The 24,253-nt window shown below is 33.0% G+C and overlaps 2 protein-coding genes across 2 annotated transcripts; one reads left to right on the top strand and one right to left on the bottom strand.

Annotated features, from left to right (window-relative positions):
* The first annotated feature begins 249 nt into the window (after positions 1-249).
* LOC114170245 lies at positions 250-8,121 on the top strand. The gene is made up of 4 exons (XM_028055733.1): positions 250-568; positions 738-841; positions 1,181-2,028; positions 7,608-8,121. Exons 1-4 carry the CDS (start codon positions 250-252, stop codon positions 8,119-8,121), a joined length of 1,785 nt encoding a protein of 594 aa, XP_027911534.1.
* Positions 8,122-9,420: 1,299 nt separating this feature from the next.
* Positions 9,421-14,643, bottom strand: LOC114168479 (organelle RRM domain-containing protein 2, mitochondrial-like). Its single transcript, XM_028053316.1, has 4 exons — positions 14,409-14,643; positions 11,831-11,899; positions 11,615-11,721; positions 9,421-9,843 (listed from the first exon to the last, which is right to left on the bottom strand). Exons 1-4 carry the CDS (start codon positions 14,569-14,571, stop codon positions 9,748-9,750), a joined length of 435 nt encoding a protein of 144 aa, XP_027909117.1. The 5' UTR covers positions 14,572-14,643; the 3' UTR covers positions 9,421-9,747.
* Between the last annotated feature and the right edge of the window lie 9,610 nt (positions 14,644-24,253).

The raw sequence follows: 24,253 nt of genomic DNA, 5'->3' as shown, positions 1-24,253 counted from the left end.
ACCAGATTGCATGAAATTCACACTGCCTTTATTCCTTTGCAATATCCTCTAATGTTTCCTTTTGGAGAAGATGGTTATCAAGAGGATGTACCAATTAGACAAACTCACTCAAAAAGTAAAACAAAGCTAAGAGTTTGTATTTCTTTGAGAGAATTTATAGCCTTTAGAATCCAGTAGAGGTCTTCGGAGTTTGGTAACATTGTTAATGCGTGTCAATTGTTTCAACAATTCTTTGTTGACTGCTACACTATGATTGAAGCACAACATTTGTCGTTCATTAGAGCAAATCAGAAGTTAATACGTTATGACATTCTTAATGGATTACAAAAGGTTGTTAATAGAGGAGAGACAAATTCATCTTCCATTGGAAGACGTATAGTCTTGCTTGCTTCCTTCACTGGTGGTACAAGGTATATGTTTAACAACTGCCAAGATGCTATGGCAATTTGTAAGAAATTTGGATATCCTGATTTGTTCATAACTATAACATGCAATGTAAATTGGAGTGAAATACGTGATTTTGTTTCTCCAAGAGGTTTAACTATATCAGACAAACCTGACATTGTGTGTAAAGTGTTCAAAATGAAAATTGACCAAATGATGACAGATTTTAAAAAAAAATGACTTCTTCGGAAAGACTACTGCAAGTATGTTGTGCATGCAATTTTATATTATATATTTAGTTATTCAATTACCAAATATGTGTATCACTGTATTGATTATTTTTATACAATCAGGTATGTACACAGTAGAATTTCAAAAAAGAGGATTACCACATGCTCATATACTTTTATGGTTAGATGGAGAAAGCAAACTGAAGACTGCAGCAGATATTGATAAGGTAATTTCAGCCAAATTGCCTAATCAAGATTTGTATTGATTATTTTTATACAATCAGGTATGAACACAGTAGAATTTCAAAAAAAAGGATTACCGCACACTCATATACTTTTATGGTTAGATGGAGAAAGCAAATTGAAGACTACATCAGATTTATATAAGGTAATTTCAGCCAAATTGCCTAATCAAGATTTGTATCCGAAATTGCATAAAGTTGTTTCCAGTTACATGATATATGGGTCGTGTGGACCTACACTATTCAATTATCCTTGCATGAAAGAAAGTAAATGTTCCAAATATTATCCAAAGAATTTTACAATTTGTACTACCATTGATGAAGAAGGATATTTGTCATATAGAAAATTCCAGTGTGGTTCCTTACATTCCACCTCTTTTAATGAGGTACCAAGCTCATGTCAATACAGAGTATTGTAACAAGACAAATGCAATCAAGTATTTGTTCAAGTATGTCAACAAAGGTCCGGACAGAGCTATAGTTAAAATAACTAATGTTGTTGCAGATTTGAACAAAGAAACAATTATTGATGAAATAAAAAGGTGTTATGACTGTAGATACCTGTCACCATGCCAAGCAGTTTGGCAAACATTTGCTTTTGATATTCACCATAGGTGGCTTGTTGTTCAAAGATTAACACTCCATCTTCCAGGAGCACAATCAACATTGTTTAAAGATGATGATGATATTCATGCTGTATTCAACAGATGCGAAAACAGTAACACAATGTTTCTTGGTTGGTTCGAGGCTAATCGAAATTATATAGAAGCAAAAGATTTGACTTACGGGGAATTCCCAACTAAATTTGTTTGGATGGCAAAAGAAAAAGAATGGAAACCAAGGAAGAAAGGCTACAACATTGGTATAATTACTTATATTCCGCCTGGCTCTAGAGAAATCTATTATATGAGAATAGTATTGACAATTCAAAAAGGTTGTGTTAATTATGAGAGCATAAGGACAATTGATGGACAAATGTATGAAACATTCCAGGAGGCTTGTTATGCTTTAGGACTATTGACGGATGACAAAGAATTCATTGATGCAATTAAGGAAGCCAGTGAAATTGCTTCTGGATATCAACTTAGAAGATTGTTTGTTACATTGTTGGGCACCAATACAATGTCAAAACCTGATGTAGTTTGGAATTCTACTTGGAGTGTGTTATGTGATGGAATTTTATACCAAAAAAGAAAGGACTTAAACTGCCCAGATATTCTATATTGTTATTTATTCAATTGTCCTTTTCGTTATTTTGTTCTATAAATTTTTAAGTGTCTTTTTCTTTTTGCTTGCAATCCAATTTCAACCATACTCCCATATGTTCGGATATTTATTGTTTTGGTCAATTATTTTAAGGAATAAGTTATTGAATACAATTTATAGATATCATTTATTGTTTGGTGCAGAACTTCAAATGGAAGAATGTGAATTATAGAAAGTTTGTCTTCTTGAAATTGAAAAAATGTTGATGTCAAATGAAAGGTATTTAAAAGATTATCCTTCCCTACCTCAACTAGATATTTCAGATTCATTTCTATTTGAAAATCGATTTTTTATTGATGAGCTTCAATATAATAAAGAAGACATGGCTAAAGAACATGCAATGGTCTTCAAGTCACTCATTGATGAACAAGTGTGTGTATATGATAATATAATGAATGCAATACTTTCAAAACATGGAGGATTCTTCTTTTTGTATGGTTACGGTGGTATAGGAAAAACTTTATTGTCAGCTGCAATAAAAAACAAGGGGAATATTGTTTTAAATGTAGCTTCAAGTGGCATTGCTTCGTTACTTCTTCCTGGTGAAAAAACTGCATATTCAACTTTTTGCATTCCACTACTACTTAATGAGGAATCAACTTGCAATATTGCTCAAGGTAGTCTACGTGCTAAGCTTTTAATAGCAACAAGTTTGATTATATGGGATACTGTAAGACCCATAAAATTTAATTAATTAAATAAATAATTAATTAATATATGTGGGTAGTGGGAGCCTTTATGCCATTTAATGTTATTTGTTGTGATGTGGAAAAGTACTAACTTAAATGGTAGAGAGTACTTAATTATGTGATAGGACTTGGGTTCAAGTTTTATGTATGCCAATTATGTGTTATTTAATTTATAATTATTTTAATAATGTGTTGGATCATGATGAGTGATAACATAATTATAGAATTATGTGAATTATCATGAAATATGAATTGGTTGAATGGTTGTGCATTGATTTGACATGGTTATGGGTTTGAATCTTGGTGGACCAACATTAAAATTTTCGTTGGACCATCACTACTATAATTATTATGATTCTTCTTCTTTTTTTTATGACTTGCCGAGATGTTTAGAGTTCTTTCTCCTAAATGTGGCACAATTATTATAATTATTATTTTCATTATTATTTTTTTAATATTATTATTAGTTATTATTTATTATTATTATTACTTTTATTATTATTATTAATTTTATTATTATTTATTATTATAATTATTACTATTATTATTATAATTATTACTAGTTATTATTATTATAATTATTATTTTTATTGTTATTTATATATTAGTATTACTAGTTATTATTATTATTATTTTTATTATTATTACTATTATTATTATTATTTAATTTACTATTATTATTAATATTTTATTATTAATATTTTATTTTATTTTATTTTTTTTATTTTTATTATTATTTTTACCATTATTATTATTATTATTATTTTTATTTTAATTATTATTATTATTTTATTTACTATTACTATTAATATCTTACTATTAATATTTTATTTTATTATTATTATTATTTTCACTATTATTTTCACTATTATTTTCACTATTATTATTATAATTATAATTATTATTATTTATGTATTATTATTACTAGTTATTATTATTATTATTATTATAATTATTATTTTTATTGTTATTACTATTATTATTATTATTATTTATATATTATTACTACTAGTTATTATTATTATTATAATTATTATTATTATTTACTATTATTATTAATAATATTTTATTATTATTTTTGCTATTATTATTATTATAATGATTATTTTTATTATGATTATTATATATGTATTATTTTTATTAGTTATTACAATTACTGTTATTATTATTAGGTTTAATTAATCGTAAGGTACTCAGTTCGGTACTAGTGTGTCAAATTGGTATCCGCTTTTAAAAAAGTGTCAATTGCATCCCAACTTTTGAAAATTGCTTCAATTAGGTCCCTTTCAGACAGAGTTGACTAACGCCGTTAGTCAACGTGCCACGTGTCAATCTGTGGTTTTTTTGATTTTTTTTAAAGAAATTTTAATTTTTTATTTTATTTTTAAATTTTTTTTTAAATTTTTTAAAAAAAAAATAAAAATGCCACGTGTCAAGTCCCTGTGTGTGACACGTGGTATTGTCAGTGCCATGTGGCATTGTAATGCCATGTGTCAGTGTCACTATAAAATGTCATTGTGTTGATTTCGATTTAGTCCCCATTTATGTTTTTTCGTTTCAATTTAGTACCTACTTATGTGTATTTGATTCAATTTTGACCTAATAATTTTTAATAATTAAAATATTTTTTAATAAAATTAAAAGTAATTAAGTATAAAAGTTTTAAAAAAATTAAGTATTTGATATTTATATTAAAATTTAGTGGTAAAAGTCATTTTATTAAGTCATTTTTAATAAAAAAAAATAGCATAAAATTCATACAAATAATAAATTTGGTCTGAAATTGAGAGAAACATTATAAATATTAGTACTTAATTTTGTAAAAATATTTATACTTAATTATTTTTAATCTTATAAAAAATGGATTACAAAAATATTTTAATTATTAAAAAAAATTGGGACAAAATTGAATCAGATACACATACTTAGGTACTAAATTGAAACAAAAAGACATATGTGGGGACTAAATCGAAATCAACACAATGACATTTTATAGTGACACTGACACGTGGCATTACAATGCCACATGGCACTAACAATGCCACGTGGCACTGACAATGCCACGTGGCACTGACAATGCCACGTGTCACACACAGGGACTTGACACGTGGCATTTTTATTTTTTTTTAAAAAAAATTTTAAAAATTAAAAAAAAATTAAAATTTTTTTTAAAAAAAATCGAAAAAACCACAGATTGACACGTGGCACGTTGACTAACGGTGTTAGTCAACTCATCTGAAAGGGACCTAATTGAAGCAATTTTCAAAAGTTGGGATGCAATTGACACTTTTTTAAAAGCCGATACCAATTTGACACACTAGTACCAAACTGGGTACCTTACGATTAATTAAACCTTATTATTATTATTATTATGTTTTACAATTATTATTAATATTTTATTTTATTATTATTAAGTTTTCTTATTTTTATTATTATTATTATTCCTATTATTTTTATTTTATTTTATTTTATTTTACTATTATTTTATTATTATTGTTATTATTATCATTTTTTATTTTATTTATGATTTTATTATCATTATTATTGTTTTATTATTATTGCTTTATTTTGTTATTATTATTATTACCTTGCTATTATTGTTTTAACTTATTAGTATTAGTGTTTTGTTATTATTGTTCATTTTATTTTATTTTATTAATTTTTTCATTATTATTATTATTATTGTTTTGTTTTATTTTTATTAGTATTTTTATTATTGTTGTTATTGTTGTTAGTTTTATTATTATCATTATTATTGTTTTATTGCCTGTGCGATATTTTGGGGCAATAATTATGTATTTTTCCTACTTTTGTATATTGTTTGGTTGTTCAACATTGTGTTGGAGTATGATCCAGTCATGTGATTATGACTGGATAAACATATTTCATGTAATGGATTGTATGTATAGTGTTTGGGATTTTTTAGAACTTGCTTCAAAGTGCCAAAAACCAGTAGTAGTGACGTTACTGATGTGGCGCCTAGCGGCTTAGGGTGTGCTGCCTGGCGGCTTGGGGTGTGTTGCCAGGTGATAAAGGAAAACCAGAGAAGCTTGGAACGCATGGCGCCTAGCAGAAAATGGGATCCCGCCAAGCGGAAAAGATTTGGTAGAGGCTCTAGAAAGCGTATGGCGCCTAGCGGCGTGAGGTGTCTGCCAGGCGGTGTGTGCAGCATTGGCATTTTTCTGAGGCGCTTTGCGCCTGGCGGTACGCGTATCCTGCCAAGTGGTCTGCTCACAAGGCGCCAGGCGATTTTTGCTGTAACAGATTTTGGTTGTGCTTATGTTGATGTGCGTAGCCTACAATGCTTCTAGGATATCTCAAAGGTTGACTAGTTGGTGTTCCTTGAGTTGTAGCTCAGAACATATCCCTTGAGTTGTGGCTCGGGATAGGGGTTAAGCACGTGGTATTCCTTGAGTTGTGGCTCGGAATAACATCTCTTGAGTTGTGACTCGGGATGGCGGATGAACACGAGGAACTCTTGAGTTGTGGCTCGGGTTGGCGAGTGTTGCCGGTGTGAGTGTGCTGGTTGTGGCCAATACGGATGGGTTTGGTAGTCTTGGGACATTACGAGCTATGTTCGTATTGGGAACTCCACCTGGCGTTACGGTGTGTGATCCGTAGCATGGTTTCCCGCACGTGCTCTATTGGTTGTGGCTGATAGGTGTGGCAGCAAGACGTCTTGAGGTACTCACTAGAAGACGTAGAACATGGTTAACATGGTTGTGGCCATGTGGTACGAAATCAAAGGATGAAATTTCTTTGGAGTGATTGTGTTGTATATATAAATGTGTTGTATATCTTTTTTATTCCATTAGCTCACCCTATATGCTTGTATTTGGTGATGATCGTTTACGCAGTACACGAGAGCAGAGGATGTTGCAGGTGGATCTGGTGAGGCATAGCGCCGGAGCGGGGCTAGTATGGGGAGAAGATTTTACCAGAGTTTTTACTATTTTGTATTTTAAGGATTTTGTAAACTCCTAGATTAACCAACTGTGGTTTTCTTATCTATTCACTTTTATGAATTATAAACTGAGACAATTATTATTGTAATAAGTTTTAAATTTCTCGCATTTTTGGGAAATGATATTTCATTAAATGCAGTTTAATTATATTTCTTTATTTTATTATTTTAAATCTGTAATATCCGGTCGAGATGTTATAGATACAACACCTATGATGACTTGAATGTGTTTTGAAGCATTTGATAGAACTTTGAGAGATATAATGAAAAATGTTGATGAGTTCAACAATTGCAAACCATTTGGTGGAAAAGTGGTTCTCCTTGGAGGTGACTTCAGACAAATTCTACCTGTCATAAAGAAAGCATCCAGGTATGATATCATTAAATCTTCAATACAGTATTCTGACTTATGACAGTATTGTAAAGTGTTAAAGCTAACAAAGAATATGAGATTAAATACCACCCAAAAAAGGCAGACAGTAAAGGAGATAAAAGAATTTGATGATTGGATCTTGAAAATAGGAGATGGAGAGATGAATTTAAATGAAAATGGTGAAAGCATGGTTGAAATTCCACAACAATTGTTGATTCTAAATACAAATTCACCTTTGATGGCTTTGGTTCAATTTGTGTACCCTGATTTTGTTTTAAATATGAGGAATCCTGGTTATTTTTATGATGGAGCAATACTTTGTCCAACAAATGATTGTGTTGAGAAAGTTAATGATTTCATGCTATCTTTATTAAGTGATGAGGAAATTACGTATCTAAGTTCAGATACACCTTGCCAATCTGATCAAGATGAAGAAATGCAATCTGAATGGTTTACATCCGAATTTTTGAATGAAATCAAATGCTCAGGTATTCTGAATCACAGATTGAAGCTGAAAACAGGGGTATCAATCATGCTTCTTAGAAATATTGATCAAGCCAAAGGTCTATGCAATGAAACAAGATTGCAAGTGAATCATTTAGGAAAAAATGTCATCTCTGCAATTGTTATTACAGGTAAAAACATTGGTGATAAAATTTTTATCCCAAGAATGGATTTAGTTCCTTCAGATTCAGGTTTGCCATTTAAATTCCAAAGAAGACAGTTCCCTATATCACTTTGCTTTGCAATGACCATCAATGAAAGTCAAGGTCAATCTCTGTCTAGAGTGGGACTCTATCTTCCACGTCCAATTTTCACACATGGACAGCTCTATGTTGCCATCTCTAGAGTAAAAACCAAAAAAGGACTCAAAATACTTATTCTAGATGAAGATGGAAATATCACAAACACAACTAAAAATATTGTGTACAAGGATATTTTTAAAACTCTTTTAACAAAGACCAAACTATAGGTATGTCATTACTTATATCGCATTGTTCTTCTAATTTATTCAATTGTTCAATGATAATGTTGTTCATTAACTGAAGTTATAATAAATGCAGGTCACGTTGTACCAATGGTGCTCATTTCCTTCTTTAAATTACATAGTTTACAATGATGAGGTCGTTTAAATTAGAAAGTAACAATGTTGAGCCTCATGGAATGCAGGTTATAATAGGTAACATTGATTATACGTATCATAAATACTTATTAAAATACATCTGAAATGTTTTATTATAAGTTATAGTGATGGTTATGATGGTGTTGTTGAAATTACATAGTGACAATGATTGTAAATATAGCAACATATCAGCTTTCGGTGAACCTCAATATCCATAGTATATATTTTTTGGCAGATTCATGAAGAATACTCTACAAAGCAAACCAGTAACTAATTTGGTTTATTCGGTAAGTCATTCTTTTTCTTAAACAAAAATTGTTATGTAAATAAGTTCTTTTATTTATTGTGACAAGTTTTTGAAAATTATTTGCAGATTTCAATAACGAAATTAATAACTTTAACAATGTAAATGGAATATTTGAAACAGGTAAGTGATATTTGTTTGTTATTGACAAACAAATATGCAATTTGATTATAAAATGTCAAATACAATTCAATACAAATACAGATATTCAAAATCACATACAAAGTTGTAGAAATTAGATCAATAAAATTGTTCAACTTTGTATCAATAAAGCTGTGAAAAAATTTGTCAACAGTTTATATATTTATATAAATATTAATATCCGTTAAAATGAACTTTATTTCAATTTCTAACAATTTCAATACTCAATATCATATTTGAACAGAAAAATTATTTATTCTTTGTTAATTAATATTGTTATATGTTAAAGTTAATTTTATTTCAATTTCAATTTTTAACAATTTGAATATTCAATAAAAACATATTCTGAATGTTTTGAAATTGAAAAAAAAAATATTTATTGTTTGTTAATTAATATTTAATTCAATAAATGGTATGTGAAAAACATGTGTTGCACGAGTAGAAAAACTAGTATTTTAACAAAGTCTGTCTTTTTCTTTTCTTACATAAAAACCAAAAGAAAATCTTTAGATTAATCCATTTTGTAAAGAAGGTTTCTATAGTTGAGTCGGACAATCCTCATAACACGACAACAATTTCAACTCTTCAAGACGGTAGCACCGGCTGGCATGCAATTTCACATTTTACGGTTAAGGATTAGTAATAGTGCAGCTATTATGCAAAAAGCATAAACATCACAAATAAATTCCCAGAGAAGAATATAATGACAAGATTATATATCGTAGACATAGTTTTTTTCTCTTTTCAAGTATAATAATAGTAAGTCCATGTGGTACAGACATCTGCTTCGATACTAAAGGCTACTTTGGACTACCCAACATATCCACCAAATACTAAAGGCTATCGAAGGGAAATCTGACATTACGACGTTATAGGTTATCCTTACATTACAATAATCTAAAACATTTATAGATAATTAAAGAGCACCTCATCATGCATACGCATCTAAATAATAATTTATGATTTTCAATTGCTACTTGAGACAATGAGTTCAATGAGGCATAAGAATGTTTTCAGACAAACAACAAGAATCACTGCCGGCCAAAAGGAGGACTGTTGTTATTTAGATGTCCTGGAGGTGGTCTTGGTCGCGCATATTCTGCAAATATAACCCAACCGTCCAAAAACTGCATTGCGTTGGTGAATTATCAGTCAACATTACAAGAATAGCCACAAAAATGCCAAAACTTAAAAGTAACCATAGCATCATATATCTTTGGATGAATAATACAAACAACGGTTTCTTGAACACATTAAGATGTAGAAGGGGATAAATCATTAAACCAACAGAAAACTGTTACACACATTTATAGTTGTATGTTAAACTATGCACATTTAAACCAGTTTACCACGCAAGATTTCATGCTTAGGAGGGTAAAAGGCATATTAGAGGTATATATATATATATATATATATATATATATATATATATATATATATATATATATATATATATATATATATATATATATATATATATATATATATATATATATATGTGTGTGTGTATGGGCGCGTGCGTGCGCATGAATAAAGTAACAAATTAGAATATGACACTAGAAAATTAAACTTCTATTCAAACATCATAAGCAAAAAACAGTACAATGTGCATATATAATATCATGTATGATATGTAATATTGCACTGATTTACAAAATAGTATACCATTCCCATCCTAGTTTAATAGTTACAAAACACCAAACTAGTAAGTTGGAACGCCATCCATTCTAGTTTCAAAACACCAATACATCTTGTCAGAATAAATAAGATTTATTGTAAGGAGCTGCGTGCCTTCCCTCTCGTATTAGATGTATCTTTTTGAATTTTCTTGCCTTCCCTCTCGCATTGTATCTAATATAATGTAACCAAAGTGATTATAAGTATGAAACCCTAAGGGAGGGAAATATACACTCTCAAATCAATTTTTTAATTCCTTTGTATGATCTTCAACTTATCTAAACTAAAAACCTTGCAAGTTGAAATCATCACCAGCCATGAGATAACCAACTCCATTTGTTTCACATTTCAAATCAATAATGTCCAAATTTTCCTAAGGCAGTGAAGTTGGAAGTCATTATAACGGTGTAGAACAGAGGTGTGCGTGCTGAAAAAGAATCATGACGATAGTGTGTTGGGGACAGAATCACATAGATGAGGGAAGACCACAGTGAAAACAGAGAAGGGGGCAGAACCATAAATATGAGAGAAGACAGAAATAAAAACAATGAAGAGTGTCTAGGGCTTTGTCTCATGGGAGAAAGAGAAAAGTGCAGTCAAGGTTTTCTTAAAGATAAAAAGGAGGGTAGTTATTTTTTGCTTTTGCCAAACGAAGAGCAGTGATTTTAGGTGAGAAAAGGAGCGTAACTTTCGGTTATTTAACAAATGAAGAGTAGGGACTTTCATTTTTAAGGTCCAAAGAGGCACGGGGTTAGACAACAGAGGGAGTACACGGGGTTAGACTAATAGACAACATAAGGAGTAAGTAAGCTAGGTTTTGGCCATCAGAGTTAGGCTTTTAAGGGACTGAATCACTTCAGCTTTAGACTGGGTCACAAACCCAACCTGCTCGGCCCATAGAAACTGGCCCTTGAGGATCTATCGTTGATCCATTGTTATCATCCAAAATATGACCCAGAGGCAATTAAGAATGGAGAAAATTGTAGACATTTCCGATCTTACACTCCAAAAGGTGATTTCGACTACCACGGTTAGCACTATTAAAAAATAACATTTTATCTTCTAATGTGTGTGACTATACTGTTGCACTGGAATTGAAGCATAATTATCAAAAGTTTATATATTCAAGTCATATTTTGAATGAACAAGCACAAGCAAACACAAATTCAAGACAAACAATGTTATGAAAGAAATTAGATCTCCCATACAGATCTAGCTTACCTTGCCATCCATTCCTTCAATGCCCTTTCCAGCCTCTTCTATTGTTGCATATTGCACAAAACCAAAACCCTTAGAGTAGCCTGAGACTCGATCAGTTACCACCCTAGCTGAAAACAGAAAACCATTGTGTTTCAGGTACATTTTGAAGATATAATCACAAAATATAAAAGCATAATATATAACCGCACTAAAATATCTAGGAGGGGCAGAACAAACCATGAACGACTTCACCAAACTTTGAAAACTCTTCCCGAAGCTTTTCTGTTGTAGTCCGTTTGCTAAGCCCTAAAAGTAAGATACATTAAAAATCAACATAGTCAACCAAATATTACATGAAACAGGGAGTTATTCAAACTTATGACACATTGCATGGAGAAAGGCTTTGACCTAACAATTTTAAGGGAATAAAAATTAAAAGATACAACTCTAAGATATATGGAATTTCGAAAGAGCAAAAATGACGGGGCCTTTAGTCCTGGAATATGGTGTATCAAAATTTAATAGCAATGACGACATGCTGGATTTACACTAGCTGTGCTTTACGTTTTATATTTGAGAGAGAAAACAAAACAATTAGAGCAAGTGTAGGTTAAATCAAAATAGGTAGGGGATGGCATCACAGCTAGACATGTCAAAGTGAGCCAACCCGGCTCACACGGGTTGGCTCACCACGAGCCGGGTTCAAAATGAGTGAACCCAACCCGGCTCACTTTCTGGTGAGCCAGAAATTTTGTAACCCGGCTCAACCCACCACGGGTTGGTGGGTTAAGTGGGTTGGCTCACCAACCCACCTAAAAAAATTATTTATTTATTTTTTTTATTATTCAAATATTTAAATAAATTTTTAAGTAACCCATGAGATGACAATCATAGTAAAATTAAGAACCAATATTTTGATCACGCTCACCACCAATATATGAAGAATTATTTCCAAGAAAGTATCCATTAGTCTAAGAAAGCATGACTAATATTACAAATTTTCTGTCATGCTATTCAACAAAATATAAATAAAAAAAACTATACATTTTTTTCATGCTAATTTAGAAAAAATTGTTTATAAGACGGTTACTTGAGTAATTTACTATAAAGATTATAGTTAAAGATTAAAGTATCAACATATATATAACTTGACAATCAAATTAATTAAACATTCAAATAATTCAAATATAATTAAGCAACATTCTAGCATTTAAAAATATGAAATTGTGAACAAATATAATTGGAGTAGTAAATAATTAAAAAAAAAATTAAAAGAAAATTTAAAAAAAATAAAAAAAAAATTGTAAAAAAATGTTGGTGGGTTAAGTGGGCCAACCCACCTTCAACCCGGCTCGAACCCGTTTAACCCGTGGGTTAAGTGAGCCGGGTTGAGTTCAACCCACTTTTGAAAAAGTTGAATTTTTCTCAACCCAACCCGGCTCGAACCCGTGGTGAGCCGGGTTGGCTCACGGGTTGAAACCCATTTTGACATCTCTAATCACAGCAACCAATGACACTCCTTCAGTGCTGGTAGTGTTTGTTTGTATGGGATACTATGGGATACGTTTCTTTGATTTGGGTTGGTTAATGGTACTCAATAAGTTCCGAGTAAAAGACTGAGCGGGTATAATGGAAGTTCCTTTCCAAGAGGCTTTGTCTAGCTTATATCATCTCTCTAATATCTACACAACTCACTGATGACAATTAAAAGTTAAAGAAGTTCGGCCCTTCAAGTTACTACTTATCCCCATCAGTTAATGAACTATAAGAGTATTTCAACTCCCTTTGTTTCTAAACATTCATCCAGTTTCTCACTATTCTAAATACCTAATTTTTCTTCCTCACAAACACATTAGGGGAGAAGCTCTTTCCAAGGTAAATTAATTTATTCGGTGGTTGAAAAGATTACTAAATAAAAATTGCATTTTTTTTCAGATTGATATAATGATACGCCTAGCATTCTTCCTTGACCAAAATCGGTTCATATATGACAATATGATAACACATCACAAGATTAACTGATTGTTTTATCAGTCAATATTATATCTTTGGTTTTTCCAATATAATTACGTTTTTCCTTATCTTTTGTAAAACAGATTATTGTTCAATCAATATAGCTCTCTCTTCTCTTTTCTCTGCTTCTTCCTTTCTTACAGAGTATCTATCAGAAAACAGAAGGTAAGCTTACTAAACTTCCAGTCCCCGGGTCTTGTATGTAAGGGGATAGAAAGAGTTCACCACAATGTTATAAGAACAAGAAAAGGCATACAAACCAAATGCAGCAAGACAGCAACTCACCCGCAATAAGGCTTCTAAAATAGCAATAATAAAGGAAAAGATATTCAGAAAGCATAATACTTAATCTTACAAAACCGGATCCACTTGTATCCTTCTAATTTGATCATATAACTATTCAATGTGAGATATCCAACACCCTAATATAGATCTGTTTGGCCATATTACTAATGGACGCGGTACTCCTAAATCACATTTACCAAATACACAAGATTTGAAAAGCACAAAAATCTAACTCCTAATACGGAGTCTATATTATCATTGGAAATTCAAAATCGCACATACGAAAACAAAACCAACGAACACAACAAAGAATAAACCTTTAACCACGTCAAAACCTAAAACTCCCAAAGCTACATCAAAACACGTACATCCAATTCAAAATTCACACTACATCAAATTATTTAGCAACGAAGGACTCTAGAACTTTCTGCCGCAGTCAAATCAATAACCGATAACAATAACAATAAAAAACATGAACTAAATATAAATAAAAGTAAAGGAAATTTGAGAGACAGACCAGAGACAAAGAGATTGGTGTTGGGCTCCGCCGTGGGCCGTGCGGGAGTGGGGACAGCGCCCGCAGGCGGCGTAGGAACGAAAGGGAAAGTAGAAGAAGCAGAGTTTGAGCAGAAAAAGCGTCGCAAAACGCGTGGCGCCGCCACTGCTGCCCTCGTCGCCATGGCCGCGGGTTTAAGCTTAAAAGTAAAACCCTGGTGAGAGATAGAGAGAGAACGTAGTGTGAGTAGGGTGGAGCCAAGGCTTTTATTTATAAGAAAAATAGTTATGATGGAATTGCTATCTGCACTCCCGTATTTTCACTTCGTTGAGACTTTAAAATTGAATTTCTACTATTTAATATTTTGTATGACGTTGTTAATGCAAACTAATTTTTATATTTATCAATGAATGTTAATAATAAGAACAACTTCACGAGTAACAGTGACTCAGACTTTTATTTATATTTATAGAAAAATAGGTATGAGGGAATTGCTGTGTGCACTCCGTATTCTTCTACTCCGTCGAGGCTTTAATTAATTATTTTGATATATTGATCATTCAAAAAACTTGTATTATATTTTGTAATTTAATTTCTACTATTTAATATTTTCTATGGCGTGGTTAATGTAAACTAATTTTTGTTGTTTTCGATTAACTTAATAAGAACAAATTCATGAGTAGTGGTGACTCAGCAAATTTTTCGATATTTCTTCGTCATGATGTAGAAGTTACTAATAAGTATGCAACCTCATTGTATTATTCCAGACGTTTAAATGTTATTAATATCTTTATATTAATCATAATACTATTTTCATATTAATAATAAAATTTTATTTTTTAACACATGAAAATAAGTAAGATGAAAAATAAAATTATAGTCACATGAAAACACAAACATTAAAATGGTAAAGACTAAATTGAAAAATGATTAAATATGTTTTATGTTTTTATACTATTTTAAAAAATTGTTTTGTTCCAAAATTATGTTATATACATAATTCGTCCTTATAATTTATAAAAGTCACACAAAACATCCACCTCAAGCAAAGGACATGTGAAGGTTCAATGTGAAATTTTGTTTATCATATGATAAAGAACACATATTATGAAGAAATATTTTACATGACTTTCGTACCATGCTAGGACAAAATAATATATAAGTTAGTTTAATGATGAAATACAAGTTTCTAAAATAATTTGAGAAAAAAATATATTTAACCCATTATAAATTTTAAAAATTTAATATATCAAAAAAAATTAATAAAAACTCAATTAAAAATACGTATATTTATCACTTACTAAAAACTAATTAAGTTTTAGTATTTATCTCATAAGTCTTAGTATTATTTCCATAAACACCCTAGTAGAAAGTAAACTCCTTTCTTCACTTCCATATGTAACTTCAACGTTTTTCTTATCTGTCTCTGGTGTGTTGTTATAGATTTCATTCAACATTTTTTCTTAACTGTCTTTGGTGTATTGTTATAGATTTCATTGTCATGTTTGAAAATCAACCACATGAAATACACTATGGAAGCATTTCCAATTTTCTCAACTAAAAATCAACCATAGACAAAAAGACAAGGACATAAATATTCAATTACTTCACCATTTAATGGATCATAACGTGTGAAAAGTGTAATTATGATCCTTAACTCACATAATTATATAATATTTTATGGTAGGAGTGAGGATTCCAAAAGGAAGAAGATGAAACGTATATAAGAGACGTGATAATTGTGGAGAGGAATGGGAGTGTATTAGGAAAACAGGGAAGTGTATATAGTACAAATGAAATTGGTTTTGGTTCTAAGTTTAGCATTTATAGACCTTTGGATGGGAATTTCTTTCTGCATCCCATGTTTTTCTCGTGCACCCCATACTTTTTAATTACCAATTGTGCCACTGTTATATTTTTGAATTGATTCCAAATTGTACAATACATAATCCAAATTTATATTTTAAATTATACAATTTGTGATGCAAATTTGGAAAATAATTTAGAATACAAATTTGCATTCCATATTGAATAATCCAAAATTAAAATTTGGAAGATAATCTGAAATACAAATTACATTTCAGATTGTACAATTCGTAATATAAATTTATATTCTTGATGGTACAATCCGTAATACAAATTTGGAAGACAATTCGAAATAGAAATTACATTCTAGATTGTACAATTTGTAATGAAATTTTTTTAAGACAATCTGAAATGGAAAATACATTCCAAATTATTGTATATTCTGGGGTGTAAAATTACATTCCAGATAATACAATCCATATTGTAAATTTACAAGACCATCTAGTATGCAAAATATATCCTGGATTGTAAAATCCGTAATGCAGATTTACGTTCTAGAGTGTACAATCTATAATGCAAATTTGCATTTCGAATTGTATAGTTCGTAATGCAAATTTGAAAAACAACATGGTGGTAAAACTTTTTAATAAAGGGTAAGTAAGTCAGTTTACTAATACTACAAGATTAGTGGAAGAAAACATAAGGTGCTCAAGAAATTCTCTTTTGTTTAAACTTGTGCACTTTAACCTAGTTTTATTTTATTTTTTTCAAGAAAGAACTTTTTTTCTAAATATAAAACAATTTAAAATTCTAAAAATTAATTTTTTGGAAGAATTAAACAATTCACATTTAGAAAACTCAGAAGTGTTAAAAAATTAACATTTCAAAAAGTATATTGTTAAAAGGTTTATTATTTTACAAAGACTTTTAATAAAAGGGTTAAAACAAGTTTGTTATTTTGAAAAAGGTTAAATATGTTTTTATTTCTTAACTTTCGGTGAGTATTGAAATTACTCCCTCTTCGAAACTTTAGACTAATTTAGTCTCCCATATTTAGAAATACATGAATTTAGTCCTTTTAACAAAATTTTGTTAAGTACTAATTTGTTAGAAATTACTTTCATGTTCGTTGGGAGACAAATTTGGGTTACTTTACCCTATCTATTTTGTTGGCTACTTTCTTAGCAATACTGAAGTTGTTATAGATAAGTAATATTAATTTGATCGTGTTAACGACAACATTATAACCTAGTCTATCTTACCTTGAGTGAAGAACTTACCTTCAACAAAATCGACGGGAACGATTTGGGTCGACGCCATGAATTAGAAATCGGTTGGGGAACAAAAAAATTTAGGGAATGACTAGGGAACATATGAAAATAGAAGTGGACGACGATTTTGGAGTGAATGAATCAAAGTGGTTCGTCTTCGGAGTAAAGTGAATTTCGAATGTGTTGGGAGGTGAATTTGTAGAAGGGGTTCCGAAGTGAAGTGAATGTGCTGGGAAGAGTGATTTTGGAAAATGGAGGGAGTCTATGCTCACAAAAAAGGAAAAAGGAAGACCAAAATAAAAATCAAGAAAATATTTCAAAATTAAAAAAAATTATTAAAATTGAAATTTCTAAATGACATGTTTTTCAATACTAGTGTGTCGTTTAAAAATGTCGTATTTTGTATGTAATGCATAACAGTTCTAAAAACGTATTATACTATAAAAAGCGACTTTATGATGGCATACCCTCTAGCCATGGCCAAATATGCTCAATAAGAGTTGGAATCATCTATAGAAGGTGGGTCATGTAACATCCTAGTCGGATATTATAGAACATAATTTCCCTAAACGCGGGAAAAAAAACTAACTTTATTATAAGCGCCAAAATGTCGAAAACATAAATTAAACTCAAAATTTTACATCTCCAAATCCATAATTTATTGGAGTTACAAAAATAGTAGAAATAAATTATAGAAATGAAATCCCCAAGCTGCCCCGCTTCGACGCCAAGTCTCACCAACACTTCTTGCAACATCATCTGCTCCCATGTAACGAGTTACATGATCATCCACAAACATACACATATAGGGTGAGCTAAAAACAATAGAAATGTATTACCATATACAATAAAATAACAATTTAACACCCCTAACACTTCTAATAACCCCAAACCTTTGACCCAAGTTTTCACCTCTTCCTTTGGACGCCTCTTGATTCTACACTCTTTTATGATTACTTTAGTTGATACTTGCTACCACGAGTGTCTACTCGCCCCTCCGACTATAGGCCACCACCTGTAGTCTACACGTGGAATGATCTTGTTATGGACTACAATGCGCAACACCAAATGGAGTTCCCCAATATGACTGGCAGTCCATATTTGTCCCAACACTACCAAACTCATCGGATAATACTTGTAAGACCCGAGAAAATTAAATAATTAAATAAATAATTATTTAATAAATGGTGGTAGTAAAAGCCTTTATGGCATTTAATGTTAATTGTTGTGACGTGGAAAAGTACTAATTCATGTGATTGAGAGTACTTTGATTGTGTGAAAGGACTTGGGTTCGAGTCTTATGTATGTCATGTATGTGTTATTTGATTTATTATTAATTTTAATAATATGCATGATTATGTTGGGTGATAACATAATTATAAAATTAGAGGAATTAACACAAACATGACTTGGTTGAATTAGTTGTGCCTTAACCTTGGAATTCCAAGGGTGTGTGTTCAAATCCTGCTTAGAATGAAATTGATCTCTTTATTTTTGCTATTATAATAGTGGTCTGAATGTGAAAGGGTGGGAAAACCCTAGGGGCAATGGGCAACCAAGGGAGTTGGGAAAAACAACCCATAATGGTCCTTAAAATGCATTTAGAGACACTTAAAAATCAAAATTTCGTTTTTACCATTTACCATAATTAAATAACCATATAAAAAGGGAAATTTGGCTAATTATGAGGGTTTTGTGAAGTATGAAACCTAGAGTGAAAGGGGAGCACGAGTTTTGGGTGAAAAGGGGAGTAAGAGAGAATCAAGAAATCTAAGTTTTGAAGAGCAAAGGGGAGTTATTGGGGGTATTGCAAAGCTAAGGTTAGAAGACCCAATTGGAGCGAGAAATTCCAGGTTAGGGGAGCTCTTTTTCATATCTATATGTATTTTGGTGACAATCTTGTGCATTCTGTGTTAGGCATGAATAAATTGTATAATTGCCATGAGATTTTCGTAGTCAATATGATGTGAAATTGGGGTTTTTATGGTTTTGATGTTGTATGGGTAATCCTTTATGCGAATATATGCAAATAATGAGGTTTGCTATATTGTATGTGAGATTATGGTTAAAATTCGAATTTAAGGGTCAAGTTGGAGTCTGAATCAGGTTCCTAATGCTGGTGTTATGTGATGAATTGTTTAGGTAATGTTGAATGTGATTTTGGGCATTGTTTATGTGTTTGGGTGTGCGTAAACAGGGAACCTATCTGCTAATTTCGCTCAAGCGAGCCAGGCTCGCTCAAGCGAGCCAGGCTCGCTCAGGCGAGAGTTGTAAAGTGGTGACCCTGATTCTGCTCGAGCCACTCGCTTGGGCGAAGACCTAGGGTTTTGGGCGACATGTTATCTCGCTCAGGCGAGTGTATCTCGCTTAAGCGAGAAATCGAGGGTTGTGAGACTTGGGTTTTGGGCATCTCGCTCAGGCGAGAGGTTCTCGCTTAAGCGAGAACTCGTGATTGTTTTGTGTGATGTTTAACTCGCCACCTAGGCGAGAGTGATGCTCTAGGCGAAGGATAAGCTCGCCCAAGCGAGATAGGCTCGCCTAAGCGAGACTTCGCAAGTGAGCTGTTGTAGCACGCTCGCTCAGGCGGGAAGAATTGGCTTAAGCGAGATAGGCCTGGTCGCTCAAGCTAAGTCTTCTAGCCCAGGCGAGTTTAATGCAGTTTATATGTGTGGTACACATTGAAACGAACGTGGATCAGGAGATGTTGTGCCATGAGCGGGTAGGTTCATGGATGGTGGTTGACATGTGATGGTATGAGAGGGAAGGTTCATACCTAGTTACTCTCATGTGAGGATACGAGCGAGGTAGGTTTGTATGTTCCGTGCTCACATTTGAGAGATGTTGCGTGCGGGGAGGTACGTGGCTGGTGGATCACATGTGTTGGACTACGGGCGGGCAGGTTCGTAGAGCAGGACTACGAACGGGGAGGTTCGTAGAGGCAGGACCACGAGCGAGCAGGTTCGTATGAGCATCATGAATCCTGAGTCCATGGCTACTTATGTTGTGTGTTGTGAAGGTTGAAAGGCCTTAGGGTTAAATGTCTTGGCCAAGGTCTAATTATGATAATATAACTGGGTGTTTATATATTATTTAATTTCATGTGATTTCTTATATTACTGAGCTCACCCTTTCTGTTTATGCTTGGCGATGATCATGTAATTCTTTACACGGGAGCAGTTGATGATACAGGTGATACTACTAATGCATGAGACAGAGAGAGGGGATAGCTTGGGTTGGAGCTAGGAAAATTATTATGTCTTTCTTTTACCTTCTCAGAATATGTTTTTTGGAATTTGTAATAAGTTATTACATTAATATTGGTTTGAATTATGGTACCTCGGTAGTTGGTTTTGAATTTTCTCGCGTTTGGGAATTATGAAAATATAAGTTTACTAAATAAATTAGTTATTTATTTAAAATTAATTAAGTAATTTCCAGTAGGGACGTTACAATACTGAGGAGGGTAATCTTCCAGGACCCATCCGTACGAGCCATGATCTCGCACGCTCCACTAAACTTCCAAAACCACCAGGCTACAACCTTAAGTGGTCACGTATTACCTAGTACGAGCTACAACTCATAAAAGGCCTCCAACAAGTCATCGTCTCAAGACCTCCATCCAAAGTTGTGTAGGATCCTCCATGCAATCCAACTCTACACCCGTAACTGCTTGACGCTTCACACCGTCTCTAGGCGAAAGTTAGTTCTAGACCGCTTGGCAGAAACCACACGCCGCCAGGCGCCATGCACGTCTAGAACTCCTTTATGACAGAAGTCACCTGACAGAACCACCCCTATCATCAGGCACTGTGCGAATTCCAGTGGCCTCGGTTTGGTCGTTGTCATCTGGCAGAAACCTTTGCGTCGCCAAGCGCTGCACATTCCAGACTTTACTGTTTTCCCTTTATCGCCTTGCGGCTCGCCCTACGCCGCCAGGCTCCACACCAATAGCGTCATTGCTACAAGTATTTTGGCATTTTGGACTGGTTTCAAAGAACACCAAGCACTCATCACAAAATTCATTATTTCAACTATAGTTATCCAGTCATAATCATATGACTAAGTAACAATTCAACACATTCATTTACCAAACTTTTCACAGTTAAGATCATGTCTTTACTCAATTATTGATAAAATTCACTATACACGTATTCTTTTACCAAATTAAAAAGACCACACTGCATTTCAACCAACATCACATTTTGCACATAATGATAGTCTCCAAAATAGGCACTAAACAATATCATAGTTGGGGCCAAAAGCTTACTTTCACACACATTTATTGCCAGCCATCACGTAATTATTTAATTATCTTACATGCATATATTTCCTTCCCACACCCTCTACCCAATTAATGAATTTTTGCACAATATTACTAGATAACCCACCCAAAGATACCCAACGCGAAGCAAAATCACAATGCCCACTACATTGACGGGTCGCATGGTGCCAGTTCATGTACCACTGAGCGGTGCGTGCAATTCTAAGAAAAATCCCAGATTTTTCTAGCACTTGCGCGAACTCTAAACCCCGATCATCCATTCAAGCACATGTTTTGGCATATCTTTAGGGTTCACCTAAATTATAGAGTTCATGTTTATTCCATTTAAGATCATTTTCCTAAAAACAACACACCAATCATAGCCAGAGATCATATTTCTTCATCCCCAATCCTAACATAAACCCTAGCCCCCAGTTAGATAAAGACTCATGTCAATTTCATATAAAACATAATTTCATGCCTTCAATCACATTAAAATTCCACACAGTTATACATTTATAGTCAATTTAAGCCTCCCAGACATCACAAGAACCATAAAAAACCATGAACTTGGTAGTCTAGCTCACGTCGCTTGGCGGGAACAAAACCCAGAAAATTAGGTTCAAGCATATGTGTCGCTTGGCGGGTCAGTCTACACCGCTACCTCTCCTATAACTCCTCCAGCTGCTTCTTTAATTTTACACCCTTAGTAGAAACTATCCCATTAAAGACAATTTCTCTTGGTTCTACTTCACACATCAACGTCGTAGTGAACCTCATCTCTCTTATATGGAAATTCTAGCACTGTTATGACTTTGACAAGTGTACCAAGTCGCGCAAGTAGTAACCGGTAAGACCGGGATATCGTTTCCCAAGAGACTCGTGTATACTAAATATTTGCGTAATTAGTGACTAATTTAAACTAATGAATAAATCCATATTTTGAGTTTCAATGTATGAAATTAAACTTTGCATAAATAATTAAAATTGAACTTTGGAAGTTAAAGGCACTTAGTGAATGGAAAAGATTAGAAATGATATGACTTGATATTGCCGGGGTTAGAATTCACCAACTATGCTCTCATGCAACTACAATTTAACATCCTCTTCATTAATATGTTAATGCCAACCCACAATATTACTCAAACCCTAATTCCTTAATAGATTGAGCCTAAATTTCCTTATTAAAAATCAATTCCTTGAACTCTTAATAAGCAAATTTGCTTTATGCACAAAGGTTTAAGACAACCAATGGGTCAAGCCCCATTCCTAGGTACAAGCTCCATTGAGTTTTCTTATTCCGAATCTAGGTTTAAAAAGATATTTCCACACCCAATGAACCAAAAATCATGCAAGAGATGGCTAAATCAATGCAAGCTTTAAGTGAAGAAATAAGAAGACTAGCAATTAATGAAAGAGTCATATATATAATCAAAACATTTGCATTTACACAAGAGTTTCGTGGCTACATCTAACCCCAACAAAAATGGGTTTAGCTCTCCATTGCCATGGAGAGCTCAAGCTTAAAAATGGAAGAGATGAAAGAGAAAGAGATACAAAGAGGAAGATGGAGCTGTTCCCACAAGCCCTAGCACTCCTCCAAGCTCTCCAAATGTGTTTTTCGTGCCTCCAAAATGCCAAAGATAAGTTTCCCTCCGCGAAAATAGAAGAAAAAGGGTCACTTGACACATCAGCGAAAACAGGCGCCTGGCGAAAGGGTCTCACCGCCAGGCGCAAGCCACCAAACAGGGGGCAAGTCTTCCCGCTACCGCCCGGCGGTGACCAAGTGCCGCCAGGCGGTGACTAACAATAGCGCCTGTCTGGCGCTTGGCTGACGCGTGGCTGGCGGTCTGTTTCGCCTGGCGCTGGCTTCTCGTCGCCAGGCGCTTCCTGTTGACATTTTTCTTCTCTCTTTGCTATTCCGGGTCACTCATTAGTCTGGATTTTTGGAACAAAGCTTTCCATCTACAAAAAGGACACAAAAATGGGGATTAGTGGTATATTTAGATCAATGTAACCCACAATGTATTTATTTACAAAAGTAAGGTAAAATTGAGGATTAAGTAGGTTAAAAGCTTTGGAAGAGATGATTTTGCTAATGAAATATAGCTTGGATAATGGTAAAAATTAACAGTATCAAGCACCTGCTACGGAAACGTGTCTAAGAGATATTTCACAACTACAATCCCTTGCCTTTATATTTCTTCCATCCTTGTTAGTCGACTCGAATTGCCATAACGTTCTGCCCCCTCCTTTCCTCTTGATCAATAAATTGTACTCCATGGTTGATTTATCTCCTTTATGCCATCGACGCCACTTTGTTGGTATCCCCTCGCTCAAGAATGAAAGTAGGGAATAACACATTTTCCTTGCGTTTCTACCCCAATCTTACAAAGGAATCGATTCCAATTAATATCAAGGTTGAATCCTTTGATCCCCAATAGACCACCATACGAGAATACTTCTCCCTTGGCCGTAACTGTAGCCGAAAAACCAACCTCTCACTACCAACTCCCTCTTGTAGACTA

Source organism: Vigna unguiculata, chromosome 11, assembly GCF_004118075.2.
Source record: "Vigna unguiculata cultivar IT97K-499-35 chromosome 11, ASM411807v1, whole genome shotgun sequence".
Classification (NCBI taxonomy): domain Eukaryota; kingdom Viridiplantae; phylum Streptophyta; class Magnoliopsida; order Fabales; family Fabaceae; genus Vigna; species Vigna unguiculata.
Note: the sequence above shows the minus strand (reverse complement) of the source record. Positions and strands in the feature narration are given on the sequence as shown.